This window comes from Myotis myotis, unplaced genomic scaffold (genome assembly GCF_014108235.1).
Source record: "Myotis myotis isolate mMyoMyo1 unplaced genomic scaffold, mMyoMyo1.p scaffold_m19_p_7, whole genome shotgun sequence".
NCBI classification, from domain to species: Eukaryota; Metazoa; Chordata; class Mammalia; order Chiroptera; family Vespertilionidae; genus Myotis; species Myotis myotis.
Genome location: NW_023416379.1, coordinates 44678774 through 44698999, shown reverse-complemented (window position 1 = coordinate 44698999; position 20226 = coordinate 44678774). Strand labels below are relative to the sequence as shown.

The 20226-nt window shown below is 38.4% G+C and overlaps 1 protein-coding gene across 1 annotated transcript; it reads right to left on the bottom strand.

Annotated features, from left to right (window-relative positions):
- Positions 1–6700: 6700 nt before the first annotated feature.
- Positions 6701–19329, bottom strand: MCHR2 (melanin concentrating hormone receptor 2). The gene is made up of 5 exons (XM_036316251.1): positions 19148–19329; positions 16471–16680; positions 13712–13906; positions 8782–8901; positions 6701–7016 (listed from the first exon to the last, which is right to left on the bottom strand). Exons 1-5 carry the CDS (start codon positions 19327–19329, stop codon positions 6701–6703), a joined length of 1023 nt encoding a protein of 340 aa, XP_036172144.1.
- Between the last annotated feature and the right edge of the window lie 897 nt (positions 19330–20226).

Here is a 20226-nt window from a genome sequence, read left to right as displayed (position 1 = left end):
ATCATTGAGAAACAACGTTGGCCATTCTTTTTAGTAGAGATGAAAAATAATACTGAATATTACTGAGGATTTGGGAACAGATGCTCTTTTGCAGATAGGAAGTTCCATGGTGACAACTTTTTAGAAAGTATTTTTGCAACACATATTAAGAGTTTTCAAAAATGGGTATTCTTTGATCTATTTATTTTTCTTCTAAGAATCTGTAGTTAAAAACTACAGAAAAAGTAGTTAAAAGTAGTTAAAAACTCAGACAAATAGTTACTTACATACAAAGTCCATTGCAGTATTAATCATAACCTCAAAAAACTGGAAATAACCTCAATTCTATTTATAAATATATATCATGGTCAAAATTGTATTAAAATATCATATCTACTTAGAAGAAAATTAATAGAGAAAACATTGTGATTTTCATTTTTGTTTTTTATTTCCAAATTTTCTACTTATATTGTTTTCTAATGACATGTTATGATGCAATATTAGCAATAATTAGCTCAGGCTGCTGAATTTGAGATGATTTTTATTTTTTTTCTAAAGCAGAGTACTTGTTTTTAAGTTTTCTATACTGAGCATTTTTTATATCTTTTATGCATTAAGAGAAAAAAGCTACTGTCTAAAAACACATCTTGACTGCAAGAATATATTTAAATTATTTTTCAAACACCCATCAAATTATAATAATTCAAATGAAGCAAGAAAAAATTTATTCATGTAGAGAAAACACCCAGTAGAATCAGCTGTCTTTAGAACCTTTTGTTATTTCTTGATAACATCTATGGTATTTTGAATCATTGAAAAAGAAGACAGTATTTTCCACTCGATATCTAATATAATTATATAATTTTGAAAAGGTTATTCTTTGCACTTTCAAATGTTCTTAAAATGCAGTAAGCATTTTTGAAGTTTAGACATGGGTTCATAGAGGTGAAAGCTTTAAGTACTTGCATCATTTATTAAATATTGTTCTCATAGATTCGCAGTAAGGCATTTGAAACCACATTAAATATTTTAATCTCCATTAATTATAATTTTCCACATTAAATCTTGAGGAGTGCAAATCAGTTGCCTTTTAGAAACCCTAGCTAACACCTAACTAAGGGCAAAATATCTGTAATTATTTAATACACTAGTGATATGCCAGTGCTTTATTATTACATTCAGAATAAGCAAATGAAAAGAAGTTTAAAGAGATCTGTAAGGCATCTCAAACACAAAGTCTTTTCATAGCTTATATAAGAAATCTTCCTACTTGTTAATACCTAGATAAATATCTTTCCACACCCATGTATTACTATGACTATTTATAAATATAAATATGTATATATACATAACATGTGCACACACACACTCCAACATTCCCTCAAATATTCTTTGTCTCCTTTTCTTTCTCATTATTTAATTCATTTATTTAATCAATTGGATGTTTTCTGAATACCTATTATGTGATAGATACTTAAGTACCACCAGTACCAAGATGAGTCAGATACATTCTGGGTTTGTGGAACTTACAACCTAGTGGGTAAGACAAGTACACATATGCTATTATTGGTTAAGCTATGACAGAGCCACAAAGTAATATGTATATGTACCAAGAAGGGGATGACTAATTTTGGTTTGCTGGGGGTGGGAGTGTGAATAAATAACATTTAAATCGGGCCTATACAGCAGCAATTTGTTAGATGGAAGGGAAAAGGGTATTCTAGGTGGCAGAAATGGCACTAAAAAAGCATGGATTTGTGAATGTACTAGTATACCTCATGTGTAGGACTGACACAATTGTAGGGTAAACAGAGGGGAATGGCCACTGGGTTTCAATTGTGAAGGGCTTTGCACACCAGGCTATATTTAAATCTCAGTTGCAGTGGCCTGAGGCATAATTATTATCAAGCCCTTCAAGGCCAAGGATCCTTTGGTTATCTGTCTGATCCAGTTGTCCAGAGCTTTCCCGTTGGGTGTGCAAATAAGGCTAGCTCTGTGCAGAAGGCAACCCTCCATTCCTGCTGAAGAAGTGCTTTGCCGAAGCCCATTTGTCGCTTCAGGTGCTTGATTCTCTCAGAATTAAATATTAAACAACATTCAGAGGGCTTTCACAAGACCTCCTCATTTGCAATGACTAGGACACCCAAGCTCTGTTAAGCAGTGAACATCTACTCTGGCTGGCAACTGGGTCAAAAGGTTAATTACTCTCCAATAGCCACATTTTTTCTCTTTTCATTTGCTCTTTCACCCCTTGAGAGATTTTAATCGAGTTTGAAATTTCCCTATGACTGAGCTACTGTGGTGTTAAAAATAAGTTAGCCCTTTGCCTGTCTCCTGGGCACCTATGATCTCAGGCGCCATTGGCCTCTCTCTCTTTCTAAGTTAATTACATTCAGTGTGAGCTTGAATTTTCAAATCCATCTGCTTTCTCCATATCTGTAGATAGTTTATTTATAGCTACTCTTTTAAATAGAAAAGCAATTGAACAACAGTTTTCTCATACTTTAAATATTTTGAGTTTGAAATTGCCATTTCTTTTAGAATGAAATCAATGGGAGAGAATTTATTTCTCAGCTGCTTTGTGGCTAAGCCCTGCAGAAAAAACTGTCCAATACAGCTAAGGATTGTGTCTGTTAGTCTCTTCTCTAAGCACCTATCACAACTTATAATTATATACTCACTTATGTGTTAACATTTTTATGCTAACTGGACTGTAAACTCCAGAAGGGCAGGAAAGTGTTTTCATCAATCCATATCTGGAATATGGTAGGTGCTCAATAAATATTTATAGAATGAAGGAAGAAAGGAGTGCAGATTTATAATAACTGATATTTTAGGTGCTTTCAACTTCTTCTAATCACTAAGGACCATTTTATTAATTTTTACTTTCCTGGTTGCTATTTTATGCAGAATGAATTGTCTCAAAGCTACAGTTTAAAATAGCAATTTATTATTTTCCATAATTCCGTGGATCGGTTGGATGGCTCCAATGTTGCTTTCACCTGGGTGCCTCACATGACTAAATGCTGGATAGTCAGCTGGGCCGAAAGGTCCAAAATGGTCTCATTCACATGACTGGCCGTTGGTGTTGGCTGCCAGCTGGGGTGCCTCAGTTCTCCATGTGGCCTCTCATTCTCCTGTAGGTTAGACTGGCTTTCTTACATAATGTCTCAGTGCACGATTCCAAGAGGGCAAAGGTGGAAGCTTGCAAGACTCTTAGGCCTAGACTTTGGAATGTACACAATGTCACTTCTGCCACAAGGTATGGGTCAAAGGAAGACACAAGATCAGCTTAGATGAAAGGGATGGGGGGATGAACTCTACTTCTTAATAGGAGGGACGGCAAAATATTGTGCCTATGTTTTTCAATCTGTTAAGTATTTTTAAGTGATAATAGTGAAGATCCTGGGGGAAGATACTAAAAGTACTAAGTATTATACTAGCTAAGCAGTGCTCTAAGTGCCGTGTTTACATCTCACACAAAAACTATGAAGTGGATGATATCATCATCCTCAATTTATAGATTAGAACTGAGAGTTAGAACATTTAAAGAACTTGCTCAAAGTCTTGCAGCTAGCTAGCAAGTAGCAATTTTGGGGATGCAAACACAGGTCGACTAGCTTTATGGCCTGTAGTTTCCCTCTCCCTCCCTTCTCTGTACTCTTTATGCAGTACTTAATCCCTGCTCTCTGTACTATGCTTTTACAACTCAATTTGGTGGAGAGTGTTGTCTGTATTGTGTTTTTCTCTCTCAATTCTGTGATGTGCATTTTCCCACATGCTAGCTTTTCTGAAACTAAGGTACATCTTAATAATAATGTGAATGTTTAATGTTGTACTTTTGTTTCCCAAAGGAAATCTTTATTATTTGTTCAGGAGAAACTATATTAAGGAACTATGAAATCTTTTAGTTTCTTAGGAATAGAAGCTACAAGCCAGAAGTGAATTAATATACGAGCAATTTTTATTCATTGATTTATATTAATCAAAATTTCAATGGGCACCTAAAATTGACTAAGCATAGAGGAGGGGTACAGTTATGATTTATGTAATGACAAATACCCAAATATTAAGTAGATATGTGAAACTGATCTTTAACTTCTCTTAAAAGTAAACATGTAGCCATGTCATGGGCAAACATACAAGAATCTCTGTCAAACCACCTCTGAAAGTCTGCATGTATATGCTCATGCATATCCTATCTAATAAAGGGGGAATATGCTAATTGACCCTCACACTGTCGCAAAGATGGCGGCGCCCACAGTCAACAAGGAGGGAATATGCTAATTGACTGCTCCGCCCTCAAAGATGGCAGTGCCCACAGCCACAAGATGGTAGTGCCCAGTCCCCTCAGCCCTGCTGGGTCAGTAGGCCTTGCTGCGTGCCTGCTTCTGGAGTCCCCCAGTCCCCTCAGCTCCCCAGCTGCCCAGGGCTGGCCCAAGGCGCAGGCAAACCTCAGATGGTGGCTGCCCAGTCGCCCAGGGCTGGCCCTAAGCTCAGGTAACCAGGGCCGGCCGAGGATTGTGCTGCCGGCAGTGGCAGCAGCAGAGGTGTGATGGGGGCATCACCTTCCCCTAATCACCGGGTTTCCTCCCACCCCTGAGGGCTGCTGGACTGTGAGAGGGGGCAGGCCGGGCTGAGGGATCCCCCTTCCAGTGCATGAATTTTCGTGCACCAGGCCTCTAGTAAAAGCTATAAAAAGGCACAAAAATAAATTTAATAGTCACCTGTAAAAAATTTGCACTTTGATTAAATTTTTTATAACTCTTAATAAATACAAATTAAAATACTTCACTGACCAATTTATATATTGGAATTATTTGAGGCCTATTGGAAATGCTATTAGAAAAATGCCTATTGGTTTAAAACCACTTACGTCTTTATAATAACAGTGTTTTCTTATTAAAAAAGACAATGGAGGTAAATGCTTCAATTGCTCTTCAGTTATCAAGTGATAACACCAGCGTTGGGTCTTCAGAAGTCAGTTAATCACTGGACCCTGTCTGTTGCACCTTAGAGAAGTGAGAATGAAGGCCCTTGGAATGATGGCCATGACACAACTTTTGATCAAAATGATAAAAGAGCATCCAGCCTCTGGGTAGCTCTCCAGATCTCAATTACAGAACTAAAACACCTCAGATGTGACCTGCTCGTAGTTTTCACATTGTTTACACGACCTTTCATCCAGATATGCATTTAGGTCTACTTTGTTTCAAAGAACCCTCTAAAATACCTAGAACCAATAACATTGGGTTGAAAGTCAAGAGTCTCGACAATATATAAAAATGGAGATTAGATTAAAAAAGTTGGTCTCTGTGGCTCTTATATTAAGGGCTGATGAAAAATCAGTTTCAGATGTCCTTGGAGCAAGCAGGTTTATGTATTTAGATGTAGGAGGTGGGTTTACAGATTTCATTCACACAAAAAATAAAAAGCTTTACCTTTGTCAAGAATACAGGCTTTAAAAGCATTTTTTTCTTTCCTTACTATATCAAAGTGCATGTTTTATACAAACCAAAAGAGGAAAAGATAGATACATATAACATATGTGAACACCCACAAATTTAAGAGCTAATTACTTTTGTACCCTTGAACAAACATGTACTGTAACTCAAAAATTATGTAACTAAGTATATGTTAACATCCTGAAGAATATCTTTATTAAAATGGAGATACCGGTGTCTATAATTTGTAGGCATGAGAACAATGCTAAATGCAAAAGAATATGCTTAAAACTATCAACTGCCGAAACCGGTTTGGCTCAGTGGATAGAGCGTCGGCCTGCGGACTGAAGGGTCCCAGGTTCGATTCCGGTCAAGGGCATGTACCTTGGTTGCGGGCACGTCCCCAGTGGGAGATGTGCAGGAGGCAGCTGATCGATGTATCTCTCTCATCGATGTTTCTAGCTCTCTGTCTCTCTCCCTTCCTCTCTGTAGAAAATCAATAAAATATATTTAAAAAAACACACACAAAAAAAACTATCAACTAATATTTTTCAGAGTTTCTTTCCTTGTGGGGCTGTAGAAAAAAGCAACCCCCATATTCAAATTATTTAGTGGTTTCCTCCTTAATGATAGGTACAGGTTGCCAAGGTAATGCAATAAAAAGACAAAAATAGGCAGACCTGGATTTCAGCCCAGCTCTTATGTAGTTGGGCAGCATTAGGCCTATCACTTAACCTTTCTGAACTTAGTAAACTGAGGCAATACTTACTTCACAGTTTTGTTACATGTAATCTTATACATGGTAACTGTTATGCTAACAGGTAAAACTGAGTGTTGAAGACATTTGATTGTACCACATGAAATTGACATTTTTGTAGATAAAAAATGGCCAAATTTAAGTCTTCATTATAAGGTCATCCCCGCCCGCCCCCCCCAACCTCAAGGGCACTGTTACAGTGAGACCAAAGTAGTGATGGCAAACTGAGATTCCTTGGTGAGTTTTTAGTCGATGATCATGGATGGCCACTTTTATCAGTGAGTAGTTTATAACATGCTGAAATAACACACAACCATGGAGTTGGGTATCTTAGACTGTTCCATTCCCTACTCTCAAGTGCAGATACATATTTCATATCTTACTAAAGTTAGCATATTACACTCATTGCATTGAATGGTTACCCTTCTGTTCCATGCTACTAAGAGTCACCGTTTGCCCTTCTAATAATACCAATAACTTAGACAAGCCCGTTGAGGTGATTGATGATCTATACACTCTCCTAAAAGCTTGATTTCAAGGTGTTTTCCATGTTGTGGCTTTCCCTCTCAATCACTCTCCTTCGCAGTCCAGGCAGGCGTTTCTGGAAGTTTCCACTCAGCAGGATGTAGAGAAAAGGGTTAATGCTGCTGCTGGCATAGCTGAGACAGATGGAGAGGTAATAGGTCACATAGAAAGCCAGCGTGGGCTGCTGCATCTGTAAGTTCACCAGCTGGATGACGTGATAGGGGGCAGCACTTAGGACGAAGACTGCTACCAGCACCAGTACCATCTTTGTCAGCTTCATGACCCTCTGCCTTGGGACACAGGGATTGTAACTGCAAAGGCAACGTTAGGATAGAACGTAAAAAAAACCCCTAGAAACTGCAGGGCAATGGGGTCCTAGAACTTTTTGGACAGTAAAGAATGGATGCAGGGCAATATGAAGCTCCTTTTTATTCTTATTTACTCAGAGCATTGTAAAAAGGTTTTGTCATTCCTGTTAAAATTTTCCCAAAGCTGGAAGATTTTAAGAAACAAAATAAATAACATACTATTGCATTAAAGCCCAAAGTATCAAATACACAAGTTCATACTGATATAAATATATGATAGAATAAAATGAGAAAGAACAGCTGCCAGTGTCTTAATATTCCATTTTAACTTTCCCACCACCTCAACTCCCTGTGATACATCTAGGAGGTATTTTCCCCCTATAACTGTGGCCGCTTCCCTTTCCCATTCTAAATAGACCACCCTTGAAGAATGTAAAATTTCCAAAGAATTTCAAGAAATTTTAAGTGGGAAAAAATTGTTGTGGGCCAATAGACCATTTAAACCTTTGGTACCAAGGTTTGCCACAAATTTTGACCAATGGTGAATACATTGTTCACCTATTCTTTTTAAAAAAACCTTTATAGTGTCATATGTGGCAGGTGTGTGAAACCCAGGAATCTCAACTTTTCAAAACAAATACAACAATCTAGTCTAAGAACAAATTTTAATATTTTGTAACCCAACATGTTTTATAAAAACACTGATTTATGCATTTAAACAAATTGTTATGTACAGTTTCAAGTAGAGAATAATTTATATTTATTCATGTGGTTTTGGAGACAAGTATCTTTAAAGGTCTACCCCTAGTTTATTGTCTTTATATAAGTCTTTGTTTTTATTTAGTTCTAATTAACATTGTCCTAAGTATTCAAATACTAATGAGATATTTCTATAAATTAAAAAACTAAAACAAAAATTTGAAGTTATACACATCATGTAGGATACTTACATATGTACACAAGTCTGTAAAATGTACAAAACATTTAAATAACACTGTTGATGACAAATATAAAATTATTCTTTAAATAGAATCTTGAGTTCTGCTTACACTTTTTAATGAAAATATTACCTTGATAATTTCAATGTTTATCACTGACAGACCCTCAAATATCTGATCCAGAACATGTCTTATTTTCAGAAAATGCCTCACATAGACATTAACGCCTATATATCTAAGTATAGTATGTGTCAAGTGATTGCTGTTTAAATTTCTGTTGTTGTTGCCTTAGGATCTCTGTATTGTTCTTTTTTAACATACAAGATATTTTATTAATGTATTATTAATATCTATGATAAAATAAAGTAGTCTTACAGGATCTCAAATTCAAAACTTTGAATATTTGAAAAGCTGTTGTTGGGGGAAAATAATATTGAGAGGGACATGCAGAAAGTTTATATTATATCATTTTAATTACCCACTTTTAGGAACAAAACTAAATTAAATATGCTCTTGTATATTTCTGAAGGAGGACTGTTTTAGTCTTAACCTTTTATTAGAAACAATGAAAGACAGGAAGAAAAAATTAATAAAACTGCTCCTTGGAGTACATTAGAACAAGGACTCAGATTCCACATACTTAACGGCAAGAGTTTAGCAAAATTTATTATTGTACTTATTCATAATGTTGATATTTTTAGCAATCAAAACAGAAACAAAAGAATAAAGGCAGAAATAGAAGATACAGTGAAAAGGGTAGTATTCAACAGCTTTAGAGAACCCATGCATTGTTCTTTTAATAAATCAAGAGAAATAAGGCAAACACTTACCATCCAGCATCCTTATTCTGTTGATACATCTCCCAAGTATAACATAAAATTAAAATATAGCACACCAAAATCAAAGGCAAAGGGAAAAAAAAAGTTGTTATCGTCAAATAAAGTGTGTACCTGCGAAATGAGAGAGAGAGAGGACATGCCTGTTACATTCACAATGCTAGGCACTGGCGTTTACAGTTAATAAGGCATAATTCTCTGATTTTTCAGGGCCCAGGAGGAAGTCCTTGGGGAAAAGAATTAAGCATCTTTGGGTGCTTTCCTCATTGTTCATTGACACTGATGCTTATCTTTCCAGCAGCCAAGGCCAGCACTACTGAGTATGGAATGGGTAAGGATACTTATTATTATTATTATTATTATTATTATTATTATTATTATTAGTGTTATTAGCAATAGCAGGCAATAGCAGATAGCATTTACTATGTATTAGGCCATGATCTGAGTGCTTTAGATATTTTAACCCGCTGAATCTGTACAATGGCATTATTATCCATATTTTACAGAAGAAGAAGCTAAGGCACAGAGGGGGTAAGTGGTTTGCTCAAGGCTAGCCAGCTAGTAAGTGGCAGAGGGGGGATTTGAACCCAGATGGACAGTTGAGCTGTACAGCCAGCCCATCCTTGTAGCCAAGGACTGAGACGGCCTCTCAAAGGGCCTATTGTAAAATCGCCCGTCTTTCCCTCAGTGCTTTGCCAGGGGGAAGTCTCAGGCAAGCCAATTCCAGTTTTGCACAGATGCCAGGTGTTGGTGAAGGGAGGCAGCTCAGGCTGGATGGGTGTGGACAGAGGCAGAGAAAAGCAGAGAGGAGGAAGGGAGGGAGAGAGAGAGAGAGAGAGAGAGAGAGAGAGAGAGAGAGAGAGAGAGAGAGAAAGAGAGAAGAAAACCTGGTACCAGAGGGACTCTGAGGTAGCACAGAAACTCCATTTCACTGTAAGGATTTAATTCTAGGAGAAACAACAGAGGCCAAAAACTCAGAATATCATTTATGATAACCAACCAAAAATAGAAGAAGCAGCTGTCAGTGCAAAATAATTAATCTTTTGTATTTCTTTGACACAGACCAAAGTCCTGTAGTCAGATAGTGAGCCTCAGGTTGTGCTCTTCTTTTAGAGAGGTTGAGGTCCATATTAACCTGCCAATGCCTGTAATTAAGTACCATTTCACCTTTAGACTGGCTGATAGTTTCTGTTTGTGTGTGCAGCCAATGCTGGTGGGAGAAATAACAGATAATCAATCCCATCAGTGGTGCACTCCTCGGGAGCTTGCTGTTACAGGATTTGTGGCCTTGCAGACCCCCTACCTTCAGCCCTCTTGGGTTATGTCTATGCCCAAGCAACCCATCTGTTTAAAAGTGGTGGATGGGAAATGGTAAGAATTCCTTCTTTCTTACTGCAGTGTAGTATTCCATTGTGTAGATGTACCACAGTTTTTTAATTCACTCATCTGCTGATGTGTACTTAGGCTGTTTCCAAATCTTAGCTATGGTAAATTGTGCTGCTATGAACATAGGGGTGCATATATCCTTTCTGATTGGCATTTCTAGTTTCTTGGGATATATTCATAGAAGTGGGATCCCTGGGTCAAATGGGAGTTCCATTTTTTGTTTTTTGAAGAAACTCCATACTGTTCTCCACAGTGGCTGCACCAGTCTGCATTCCCACCAGCAGTGCATGAGGGTTCCTTTTTCTCCGCATCCTCACCAGCTCTTGTCATTCTGACAGGTGTGAGATGGTACCACATTGTCGTTTTGATTTACATCTCTCAGATGATTAGTGAATTTGAGTATGTTTTCATATGTCTCTTGGCCATCCTTATGTCCTCTTTCAAAAAGTACCTATTTAGGTCCGTTGCCCATTTTTTTGATTGGGTTCTTTATCTTTCTTTTGTTAAGTTGTATGAGTTCCCTTAAATGTTGGAGATTAAACCCTTATCAGTGATAACATTGGCAAACATGTTCTCCCATGCAGTGGGCTTTCTTGTTGTTTTGTTGATGGTTTCTTTTGCTGTACAGAAGCTTTTTATTTTGATGTAATCCCATTTGTTTATTTTCTCTTTAGTTTCCATTGCCTGAGGAGCTGTATAGGTGAAGATATTGCTTCGGTATATGTCTGAGATTTTGCTGCCTGTGGATTCCTCTAATATTTTTATGGTTTCCCGTCTTATGTTTATCCATTTTGAGTTTATTTTTGTGTATGGTGTAAGTTGGTGGTTTAGTTTCATTTTTTTTTGCATGTGTCTGTCCAATTTTTCCAACACCATTTATTGAAGAGACTGTCTTGACTCCTTTGTATATTCTTGCTTCTTTTGTCAAATATTAATTGAGCATAGTTTTTTGGGTCAATTTCTGGGTTCTCTATTCTATTCCATTGGTCTATATGTCTGTTCTTGTGCCAGTACCAGGCAGTTTTGAGAACAGTGGCTTTGTAATACAGCTTGATATCTGGTATTGAGATCCCTCCTACCTTGTTCTTCTTTCTCAGCATTGCTGCAGCTATTCAGGTTTTTTTTATTATTCCAGAAGAATTTTTGGAGAGTTCGTTCTAGGTCTGTGAAATATGCTGTTGGTATTTTAATGGGGAGTGCATTGAATCTGTAGATAGCTTTTGGTAGTATGCACATTTTAATGATGTTGATTCTACCAATCCATGAACATGGTATGTTCTTCCATCTATCTCTTTTTTCAACGTCCTGTAGTTTTCCGAGTACAGGTCTTTTACCTCCTTAGTTAAGTTTATTCCTAGGTAATTTAATTGTTTTGGTGCCATGGTAAATGGGATTGTTTTTAAATCTCTCTTTCTGTAAGTTCACTATTGGTGTATAAAAATTCCATAGATTTTTTGGCATTAATTTTGTATCCTGCTACATTGCTGAATTCATTTATTAAGTCTAATAATTTTTTGATGGAGTCTTTAGGGTTTTCTATGTACAGTATCATGTCATCTGTTAATAATGGCAGTTTTACATCTTCTTTTCAAATTTGGATGCCTTTTCTTCTTCTTGTCTAATTGCTATGGCTTGCACTTCCAGTATTATGTCGAACAGGAGTGGTGAAAGTGGGCATCCCTATCTCGTTCCTGTTCTTAGGTGAAATTGTTTTAGTTTTTGCCCATTGAGTATGATGTTAGCTGTAGCTTTGTCATATAAGGCTTTTATTATGTTGAGGTATGATCCCTCTATTCCCATTTTGATGAGGGTTTTTATCAAGAAAGGGTGTTGGATGGAACTGGAGGGCATGATGCTAAGCGAAATAAGCCAATCAGAGAAAGATAAATATTACATAATCTTAGTCATTTGTGGAATATAATGAACAACATAAACTGATGAACAAAAACAGATCCAGAGACAAAGAAGCATCAATCAGACCATCCAACCTCAGAGGGAAGGTAGGGGAGGGGGTAAGGCAAGAGATCAACCAAAGGCCTTGTATGCATGCATATGGGCATGACCAATGGACACAGACACCAGGGGGGTGAGGGCATGAGAAGGGGAGTGGGGGGCAGTGGGAGGATAAAGACTCACATATGTAATACCTTAATCAAGAAAGAAAAAAAAAGAATAAAGTTTAGGATTTCTCTGAGAACCAGGGGAGTTCTAGTTGCTTCTGTGAATAGTAAAGCCAGTTTAAAAATTGCATATGTGTTGGACTCCAGAGGTATCTGTCAACAGTAAAACAGGATAATCCTCTGGGGAATATTTACATTTTCAAATAAGAAGCAAGGAAAGAAGATAATTAACCAAATTCACTAAGTACTTCAAGTGAATTGTATGTGATGGTGGCCCATAGCTAGAACAACTATTTGGACATCAGGGGTTGTTCCAACTCATATCTCCAGTTATATCAACATGCAAAACTGGCTTATAATGTTTTGAATGTTTTACAAAATAAAATTCATCACCTGCAAAAAAAAAAAAAAGAAAAGTGGTGGATGGGAAAAGGAACCCACCATATTGACTTGAGATAGTGTATGGATGTATATAAAATGCACCTAGCACAGTATCTTGTGCTTAGTAAGTGATCAAAAAATGTTTAGTCATAGACTTCAATGCTATGTTAAAAATTTCAAATAAAAACTTTTTTGACTTTTTCTTTTCAAATTAAAATGTAAGAAATGCCTGTGTTGGTGTCTGCATTAGTTATATACAGCTGTTGTAACACATTACCACAAACTGGGTAGCTAAATAGACAGAAATGCATTGTCTTACAGAACTGGAGGCCAAGGGTCTGAGATCAAGGTGTCAGCAGGGCTGGTTCCTTTTGGAGGCTCTGAGGGAAAATCTGCTCCCTGCCTCTCTCCTGGCCTCTGGTGGGTTCTGGCAATCCTTGGGGTTCCTTGACTTGTAGACACATTCCCCCAATCTCTGTCTCTGTGTTCACAGATGTTCTTTCTCTCTGTGTATCTTCAAGTCTTCCTATCCTTATCAGGATACCAGTCCCTGGCTAGGGGACCCACCTTAATCCAGTATGACCTCATCTTCACTTGACATATCTACAAGGACCTTATTTCTAAATAAGGTCACATTCATAGATGCTGAGGGCAATATATCTTTTGGGGGACACACAACTCAACCAAACTCCATCTGAATATTAATAAGGTTTGCGTCTCAGGAACTCTGAGACCCTTTTTGAAATTCTGTCCCTCCCTTGATCGCTGTGTTTCTGCTGTGTCTGGCTGCCAGGGGTCTTTAAAATCCATATTTAGATATATTTGTGCCCACTAAAGTTACATGACTAAACTCAAAATCTTTTTCTAAAGGTTACCCTCTCTTAGAAATCAGACGATCAACTTGATTATGGAAGGCAGGCAACTAAGTGGGGAGACTGTCGGGCAGAGGATCCCCAAGGACATGGCATGCAGACAGCGAGGCTGAAGCACTTCATAACTTAATTCAACTCCATTTTTCTTAAGTTGTAACAACCTACCGGAGCACATCGTCAGGGGATGCTAAATCAAAAGCACAACTCTCCACACCGTCTTCAAACGTGATGACCTTTGAGTAGACCCAGACAGGCAACGTCAGGATAAAGGAAGCTGCCCAGAGGCCCAAATTGATGCGGATGGTCTTGTACCTCGTTCTCCAACTTGTAAGTCGAAATGGTTGGACGAGAGCCAAGTACCTGCAAAGCCAGTTAAAAAGGGTTTGGGAATAATCAATAAAAGCACTGAGCTCCAACAATGAATGGTTCATGACAAGAGTAAATTATTAGTATTATCATTCTCCCTGAAGCATACCGCTATCAGGGTAAAAGAAAGCTATAGTATTTTTTAAGAGCTGGCTGGCACCTATACAGAAAACAACTCTTGACCCTACAAGTCTGAATAGACCACTCTCTGAAATAGCTGTCACTTCCACAAACACACTGAAGAGGGTAAAATTCTGCCCTGCCAACTCTCTCTTTACAAAGGTGCTTTCCTTGTAGATGAGGCTCCTTAAACTTGGTCTCTGAACAGGGATTTCCCCCGGGAGGCAGGGGCCCTCTGCCCCTTTGGATTGACTGATGTAGAGGCAGGAAGAGGGAAGTGCACTGGCTGGAGGGAGAGGTTCGGGCCATGGGACAGCATTTTGCTCAGATAGCTTTTCAGTAGAGTCCCCAGGCACTTTGGGGGTTTAGTTCAGATAAATCACAGCAAGGATAAACAAAATGACTAGTGTAGACAATTGCAAATTCCTCAGGGAACTTAGGCTGCAGGCTTGAGGGGGAAATGGGCTCATTTTATGGAGAAGTCTTTTTCTTCTTTCTTTTCTTTTTTCCATTTTTGATCCAGAAAAAAAGGGTAATCATTAGTCAAACTTGAAATCCTGATATATCAAACATATTTAGTTCCCTAGCAAATCCAAGGAGAATTTTTAAGAGTCAACTAAAAGCTAAAGGATGAAAAAAAGTGTTCAGATCTGGAATCAAAGGTATTTAAAAAAGCAGAGTTTTGCTGGGGGTAGAGGTTGTAGAGTAAGAGGGTCACAGAAGAGGTGCAATGAAAGGAAAAGCCAATATTCTCCTTATTCAGAGTACAGTGTATCAAGCAGGTTTTATTATCTCCAAGAACGGTGTTGTGGTTGGGAAGGCCTGTACTCTAGGTCGCTTTTCTGCAGAGGCCTGCCCTGTGCAGGGCCCTCTCTCTAGTGTTGGAACCCTGGCAAGCTGGCCAGGCTTCACTCAAGGCACCGTCAGCATTGGCTGGCATCAGATGAATTATCCAGACCTACACAGTACATTGACTGAAAAATGTGATGTTAATTATAACTTGAGAAATACACTCTGTATTTGGAGAATTCTTTTGCAGAAAATCAGCAAGATTTAAAAAATGCATCAAACATTACTATTACTATTCGTGTCTGAATAATAATCCAGCCTTGCCATTGCTTTGTTCATCCATCGGAAGAACTACTCATAACTTCCCCACCTCAAGGGCCCACTTGGACAAGCAAAACGGTCAGAGCTCAGGAAGAAGTCCTGGATGGACCCAGGAAATTTAACACAGCCCTCAAGACTGACGGTCATTCATTCATCAATGTTTTTTGAGCCCCCACTTGCCAGGCACTGTTACACGGACACTTGGGATAGATCATTGATCAAACCTGCATTTGTGGAATTTATATTTGAGGGGTAGAGGGAAGCTAGACAATAAACAACAACAACAAAAACAGCAACACACACACACACACACACACACACACACACACTAAATTAGACTATGTGATTTATTTGGAGCAAGGAATATCAGAGCAAGGGGGATCAAGTGTGCTGGAATTGGGTTGGGTGGGACGAATGTGGATCGAGATTTTAGGTGGGCTGCTCTCAGACAATTCCTGTTGTGTGTGTTACTGTTGTCTTTTAGGACTTGCTTCTGATTGGGGAAGACCTGCATCTGGATGATGCAGGGCTCATCCTGGCTTCATATTTCTGAAAGAGGTCAGATGGTGAGATAATTATAAGCCACCTGCCAACTTTAGAGACAGCCTGGGCCTGAACTGGGCCCCACCACTCATTGGCCCTGTAAGTGCTCACCATCACTCTCATCTTCTCAAATAACATTAGCTTACATGGTTGGTGACATGGCTGTGGCACACTCCAGAGCACAGGAGAATACATTGCTAATGATGTAAAATGGCAGCATTTGCATTAACCAGGCATAATGATGAGTGTAAAAGATGGTCTTCCTGGTACTGGGATATTTCCTTATATCTGTGTAGGAGTCCATATCTACTCCACTGATTCCATTAGGCTGCTAGGTAATAGAAAGAGTGTGTGAGACTTTGAACATACAGGAAATAGCCCTGACAGGGAGTGAGGATACCCACTTCAGTTCTCAGCTCTGTCATGGACTCCCTCTGTGCCCTTCGCAAATATCCTCACTTCTTGGGGCCTCAGCTTCCTTATTGCAAGAATCATGGGGGCATTCATTCTAGTTTGCAACTTTCCATGATTTTGAAATCCTTTTATATTGTAGTGAGTTGTAAATAAAACTGAGGTAAAAAAGAATGATTGGAAAAAAGATTTTAGTGTTTTAAGCTTTCCATTAAAATAGACTTCTGTGAAAATGGGAACAAACATTCTTATGTAATCAGTTCCACAATAAGGAAAAAAAGCCTTGCTGTTATAAACCAGCTCTGATGTTGCTTAAAGTACGAAACACAGGCACCTCTGAATTACGTTAGATATTTCAGAGTCTCTTCACTTACCTGTCCACACTCATTACAGTCATGATGGCACTACAGGCAAACTGGTTGCAGGTATCCAGGGATGTAATGATGGTGCAGAGAGGCCCCCCAAATACCCACTCCCCTCCCCGGGCCCACTGGTGAATAAGAAAGGGCATTCCGACAATGTGGACCAGATCAGCCACAGCCAGGTTGCAGATGTAAATGTCAGGAATAGTTTTTTTCCTTGACCTGAAAGAAATGAATGGAAACTGAAGACTGACATCCAAAGTATGCACCTTCTTCAATGTATGTCACCTGTTACAAATTTTCAATGGCCAAAATGGATTTTAAAAGTTAAAGGGAAACTTATATAAGTGTACATATAAATGCCTAGTATATTTAAACAGTTTGAACTATGTGCCTGAGACCTAACTGCAGTGGTTTAAAAATGTGTCTGTACATTCTTAGCTATTGCTTCCAAAACATGGAGCCTAATTCCCTCTTTTTGAGTGCGGTTGCACTTAGTAACTCATTTTTGACCAATAGTATATGGTGAAAATGACAGTGTGTGACATTTTAAAATTAGGACATAAAAGCTTTGTGGAGTTTTCTCCTTGCTCTCTCTTGGATCATTTTCTCTGGGGAAGCCAGCTGCCATCTTGTGAGAATATTCAAGTAACTCTATGGAGAGGTCCACCTGGAGAGGAATTGAGGCCTCCTGCAACAACCAGCACCAACTAGCCAGGTGCGTGAGTGGGCTGCCTTGAAAGTTGATACTCCAGCCCCAGCCAAGATGACTGTTGCCCTAGAGCAGTGGTTGGCAAACTCATTAGTCAACAGAGCCAAATATCAACAGTACAATGATTGAAATGTCTTTTGAGAGCCAAATTTTTAAAACTTAAACTATATAGGTAGGTACATTGTTATTAACTTAATTAGGGTACTCCTAAGCTAGCCTTTGCTAAAAACGTCCTCAATCTGATTGAGGTACATTCGCTGAGGTCGACCCCTTCCAACTCTCCCATCCACACTCGTCTTGTATACTTGTTTTGTCTATCTCCTTTTGTTCATCCTCTCTATATATATCCAAACCATTTCAACATACCTTTCTCAATCCTTGACACTACATCTTCTTTCACTCTATAACGTTCCCTAAAATTAACTTAATAAACTTTACTTAAAGTTTTAAGTCAACTTCGCACTGTACGTGTGCGCCCGGACGTGGTATTTTGTGGAAGAACCACACTAAAAGGGCCAAAGAGCCGCATGTGGCTTGCGATCCGCAGTTTGCTGACCTCTGCCCTAGAGGACAGCCTGACTGCAACTTCATGGAAACAGTAGAGGGGTGGGTCAAAGGGAACTGCTAGTTTGATTTAAGCTGGGTCGGGGTGGGGGGTGGGTGGGCGGGGAGAAGAGGCCTTATTCTGAGCATTTTCCCTTCTTAGCAGCTTGTATTCCACCATTTGACCAGCAGTATTCCTTCAGGTTAATACACTGTCCCTGTTGTCATCTCTGTGTAAAATGTAGGCACCATTGGGAGGGTTAAAAAGTAAAGTGTCTCAGTAAATTATGATTTAGTGTTAATTAGTTGCCTTGACAGGAAGTTGAAGGCAGGGAATGGCAGAGCGGGAACTTTTTATTTTTGGGAGACAGGCCATTCCTTAGAGAGTCTCTGTTCTCTTCGAGTGGCCCGTCGGTAGATGGAAGAAAGATGTGTTCAAGACATGGAGGGGGGGACTCAATGGAGGAAAATGTCATTTCCTTTATTGAAATAGTTTCCCAGGGCCCACCATGGCTGTGGAGAATACTTGAGTAAAGGGGCTGAGTTCATTTGTCTCTCCTTGAAGAATAAAAGGGGAAATATGTTATAATTGTCTCAATTTTCCTCCTACACTTTCTAATTTGGTTTCCTTTGACCTGCTCTAAGTTTAAAGTATAGTAGACTGGTGATGATCTGGTCTCACTACTTTATAGTCACCCTCCTAATGCATCTATCATCTCTTACTTTACAAAAAAGTCATGTAGAACATCTTATTCTGGAGAGCCCATCTTGCTTAAGCCTTTTTTTTTTTTTTTTTTTTTTGGTATATATGTTTCACATATGTTTTTAGTCTTCCTTTGGCAAAGTCATATGTTGGTTCACTGCTTGCTTCCCAGGGTCACTATGTATCTCATTTGGCCTATTCAGGGTGGTCAGTGTTGAGGGGGACAGCCCCCTGTATGACTGCTTAAGTCTGTGGGGATCAAGTAGAGTCTTTCTCTTGCCCAAGTGAGTGAGAGCCTTTTTACCAGCCAAACCAGCTCAGTTTCTTAGAATATGTCTTATTGCCAGAAAATAAAATGGTTGCCTCACAGTTTCAACCCCTGCCTGGGCTCAACCTCCAGAGTTTCTGAATTTCATTGGTCTGGGGTGAAATTGTAGATTAAGATTCTTAAAAGCTCCTCAGTGATTCTAATATGTAGCTAAGATTGAGAATCATAGCTCTAAAAATTCACTAACTCAGCAGTAAGCATTGGCCTAGGTCTTTTCATCCTGAGACCTGCAACTCAGATGCTATTAATACATGATAAAAAAAAATCTGTAGAATCTTTTTTAATTATCTTAAGCACATATTCCAAAACCTGATTTCATTAAGAAAAATCCTCCAAGGAGAAAAGGATTCACTTAGGGAGTACAGAATGTCCCTACACTGTGGGAAAGAAGAAGAAGCCTTACCTTATTATAGTGAATACAATTAGGATGTTGCCAATCAGTCCCATTGAGCAGATAAGCCCAACCATGGAAGGGAGGATGACTGTATCCACAACGCTGAGGGATTGATAAGCAAGCTCTTTATTCCAGGATTTGTTCAAAAGTTCAGCAGAGGTGTTCCAACAGGAAGAGTGAAGTGAATTCATTGTTCATGAACTTCCAGTGGTTAAAGCTGTGAGGAATAGGAAGTGCAGTTCCCTCAATATAGATTTTCTTTAACTTAATTAAAAAATATTTATTGGGGCCTTTTTTGAATCAAGACCCCATATAACAGAAGATTACAGGGTGAATATAATGAAAAAGTTAGAGAGATCTGCTGTATAACACTGTGCTTATTCAACATTCAGCATTGTACTGTTCACTTAAAAATTCCTTAAAGAGATTGGTCTCATTATATATATATATATATATTAAAAAAAAGTATGTGAGAGAGGACAAAATTCATGTTTGAGAAATGAGGTGAGTAGATGTTTCATATTTTGGATTAAATGTTTTAGTAAATGGTTTATTGGTAAAATATGTTCACAAAGAATAAAAAGTAACATGAAAACTGAAAAAAAAAGAGATATCATTAAGATAGTGAAAAGGCAAGACTCACAGGATACGTCTAAGACATATAACCAACAAAAGGAGAGGCTGTTATTCAAAATATATAAAATATGTATACAAACCAATAAGAAAAATAGAGATAAGTCAACAGAAAAATATCAAGAGACTTAAATTGGCATTTATAAAACAGGTATCTAATGGTAAATAAACATTTTATTTTTTTGTGTGTCCATGAGTTATGCATATATGCATTCAGGTCTTTGGTTGATTTTATAAGACATTCAGTATCATTGGTGATAAGGAAGAGGCAAATTAAAACCACAATGGGGTATCCATACAAACCTATCAAATTGGTAAAAAATGTCAAGTCTAGATTTTCAAGTGTCAGTAAAGGTACAGAATCACAGAAACTTCCACTACTGGTGAGAATATAAGTTAATGCACCACTATGGAAATCAGGGAGGTGTTATTTATTAAAGTTGAATAGATGAATA